This window comes from Tachysurus fulvidraco, chromosome 2 (genome assembly GCF_022655615.1).
Source record: "Tachysurus fulvidraco isolate hzauxx_2018 chromosome 2, HZAU_PFXX_2.0, whole genome shotgun sequence".
Classification (NCBI taxonomy): Eukaryota; Metazoa; Chordata; class Actinopteri; order Siluriformes; family Bagridae; genus Tachysurus; species Tachysurus fulvidraco.
In genome coordinates, this window is record NC_062519.1 from 23,520,587 (window position 1) to 23,524,122 (window position 3,536).

The window sequence follows — 3,536 nt, forward strand, 5'->3', positions numbered from 1 at the left end:
CAAATGGTGCTATGGACAGCAAAAGAACCAACAGAATGTAGCATTAGCATAAGCTGGAAAAAGAAACACTGAAACGGAGGAACTTAAATAGCGGTGCTGATCAGGGTAATAAAGGACATAGGTAAGGGAGGTTGGGCAGGTAGTTCAGTGCAGATTTTTGCCTAATCATGACACTTACAATAATTTATGCATTTATAATTACGCTATAAATGTGATGAAACAATAAAAAATATGAGTTTCTTTTTATCTCTAAGGGAGCATTATTAAATAATGAATAATGTTGTTGGCGTCATCCTGCAGCTGCTCCCTGTTCGGGTCATCACATAAGGCCATCTAATCTGTATATACATTTGATATGGGACAGGTTTGCACTGGATGCCCTTCCTGATGCAATCATTTATCTGAGAGTTAACCCCTCAGTGGATGGATCGGTTCCCTGCCTGGGAATTGAACCTGGACCGTGGCAGTGAGAGGGATAAAAAGTGACAGTGCATTTATCACTCGTGAATAGCAATATGTGATACTGTCCCCATATACAGTCCAAAAGCATGTTGTCCTGCCTGCATTTTGCATACATCAATCTGCGGAGGATTAGTCACCGTGTTAAAAGATAAGGGAAGGGGAAGGAAAAAAAAAAGAAAAGAAACTTGGAAGGCATTGAAACGGATGTGGGTTCCATATTTGCAGCTTATCATCGTAGCTTCATGCATCCTTTTTTCATCACAGATATGGTCCTAGATGCATTTTAACACAGGCGGAGACAATAGTTGTTCCATTATAAGAAGACCTTCTCTGATGAGCGGTTGGAAGAGCTTTGATGAGTTATGAGTTTGCACTGTTAAAGTGGAGATTGATATCCATAAAAATATACAATTCCATTGCAGAGTTCGGGGATGAAAGTAAAGGTAAGTACATCGCTGGATAATAAGGTTTCTCTCTTGTGCTTGTGGTTTAAGTAACCTTCAATAACATCATTTCCATCATTTTATTCGCTTGAAATTGGATACGTGTAGGTCTATTACTAGTAACTGACAGAGAGGAACTGAATTTCTCATCTGTTCTATTTCTGTACTCTTTTGCAGTCTGAGACAATGGGCTTCTTTCTTATTCTACTGCATCTGGGCTTGCAGCTCCCACTCAGCCTTTCCTGTCAAAGTAGCTGTGTGTGCCTTCCAAATGGGGATGTTTCATGCACCGGGGACATCACCGAAATCCCACACCTGAATGCCAATGAAACTTTCCGCTTAATTCTCAACAAAACTCACATAACAGTCCTTAATTCCCATAGTTTCCAGGCTCTTGCTCTTTTATACCGTCTACAAATTAGCAACAGTCCTCTTGCCACTATCCACCCAGAAGCCTTTTACAATGCTTCTCAACTCCGGTCAATTGTGTTGCCATCTAACTCCATCTCGGACCTTCCATCAAGTGTGTTCAGCAGCCTGGAGGAACTAAAGCAGCTTCACATGGATAGTAATCAACTGGTGTCTCTCCACGCAGACATGTTTAAACAGCTGGCCAATCTCAAAGATCTAGACATCAGCAAAAACAAAATTCCAAATTTGGATGCCAGAATCTTCCAGAATTTGACAAGCTTAGAAAAACTGAACCTGGCTGAGAACCTACTACAAGAGATCCCACGCATGTTGTTCCACAACCTTAAGCAACTCAAGGAGCTAATACTGTACTCCAACCAGCTGAAGACTATAGAGGAAGGTTCCTTTGATCATTTGCACAACCTGGAAATGCTCATGCTACAGAAAAACCAAATCCACGCAATCCCACCTCGACTTTTTTGGCACATGCCTTCCCTGTTAACCCTGACTCTGTCTGCCAACCAACTTCATTATATTCCAAGAGAGACCTTTTACTATCTACCCAACCTTACAAAACTTACACTTTCCAAAAATCCTCTACTCTCTCTGCCAGACCAGCTAGTAGGTCACATGCCAAGACTTCAGGAACTCTACTTGTATAATACTTATCTTACCACTGTGCCCTGGAACCTTTTTGCTAACATGACTGGCCTCAGGGCTTTAAATCTCCACTATAATGAGAAGCTCTCCTCGCTACCAAAAGATCTCTTTTGGTCCTTGCCCAGACTTCAAAAACTATCTTTAAGATTCAACATACTTCATGAACTACACCAAGATCAGTTTTCAGCCCTAACCAATCTTATGACCCTATCGCTCAGTGGTAACAAGTTCAAGTCCCTTTCAGCAAAGCTCTTTCGAAATCTCCAAAGACTAACCGATCTTGAGCTGAGCACTAACGACCTGGATTACCTCCCGGGAGATATTTTTGTACATCCCACTGCACTGCGTTTTCTTAAGCTTGGACAAAACAAATGGAATTGCACATGCAATATTCTGGACTTTGCAGAATGGATTAGTGAAAATCAAAATATAGTTACTGACCTACACAATGTCTTATGCCATACACCTTACTACTTATTTAACAAACAACTAGTGGCGTTAAATAGTGACAGTCTGAAATGTGGTGTCACCACTATAAGAGACCTCCACGTTGCTACTCATTCAGTACATCTGAACACACTAACCTCTTCTACAAGTAAGGAAGTACATACAGAGGCCATCAAGTCCAGTGTATTCTATGACACCCTGGTCCTTGTTAACGGTCCTGATATCATCCATAACAATCGGCTCCGACGCTGGGTGTACCTGTGGAAGGTACCTGCTACTGGACTGTACAGTGGGTTTTTGATGGCTTTGCATGTTGTTATCGTAGTCACTGGTGTTCTCCTGATCATAGCCAATGCTTATGCACTCTTCCGTCTATACAAGGCTCTGTATAAATTAGGTAAGCCTCTTAAAGTTCAGACAATCGTGACTAAACGATTGCGGCGTTTTAAGGACAAACTCTAGAAAAAGTACATCGCAGTTCATTTTATTATTAATCTCTAGCCACAGTGTGTATGTTGTCCTGACTCATTATGACTTTACTGTACCTGCTTGAACACTGAGTGTTAATTACAACATCATGTTAATATTATGATTTGTGTACAACTTGTTTTCTGGAGACAACTCCTAAAATATATAACAATTTTCATTTTTTTATTAACCCCCCCCCCCCCCCCCTTATGTATAATTCTGAATCTAAGTCAGTTAATCACTGTTTTAGATCTTGAATAAAATAAAATGTGACCTGATGAAATTAGCTATTATAATCTGATGGATTTGTGGAGTTTGAATGTTCTCACCATGCCTTTAGGGTTTCCTTTAGATACTCAGGTTTCCTCCGCCAGTCCAAAGATATCCGTTGTAGACTGGATGGTATCTCTAAATTATCCATAGTGAGTGAACAGGTCTGTGTGATTGTGCCCTGTGATAGACTGGTATCCTGTCCAGAGTGCATGATGCCCTGTACTCTGAATCGCCTGGGATAGACTCCAGGTTCCCTGTGACCCAGTTGGATAAGCAGTGTAAAGAATGGAACGAACGGACGGACAACCAAGAGCATGTTTCACAAGTTTTGAGGTACTAAGTATTACTCTGCAAACAAAACTTAGGAAGTGA

General features: G+C 41.0%; 1 protein-coding gene across 1 annotated transcript; it reads left to right on the forward strand.

The window, feature by feature from the left end:
* Window positions 1-746: 746 nt before the first annotated feature.
* LOC113646159 (platelet glycoprotein V) lies at window positions 747-3,177 on the forward strand. Its single transcript, XM_027152203.2, has 2 exons — window positions 747-905; window positions 1,083-3,177. The coding sequence occupies exons 1-2, from the start codon at window positions 894-896 to the stop codon at window positions 2,883-2,885; spliced, it is 1,815 nt and encodes a 604-aa protein (XP_027008004.1). The 5' UTR covers window positions 747-893; the 3' UTR covers window positions 2,886-3,177.
* Window positions 3,178-3,536: the final 359 nt, after the last annotated feature.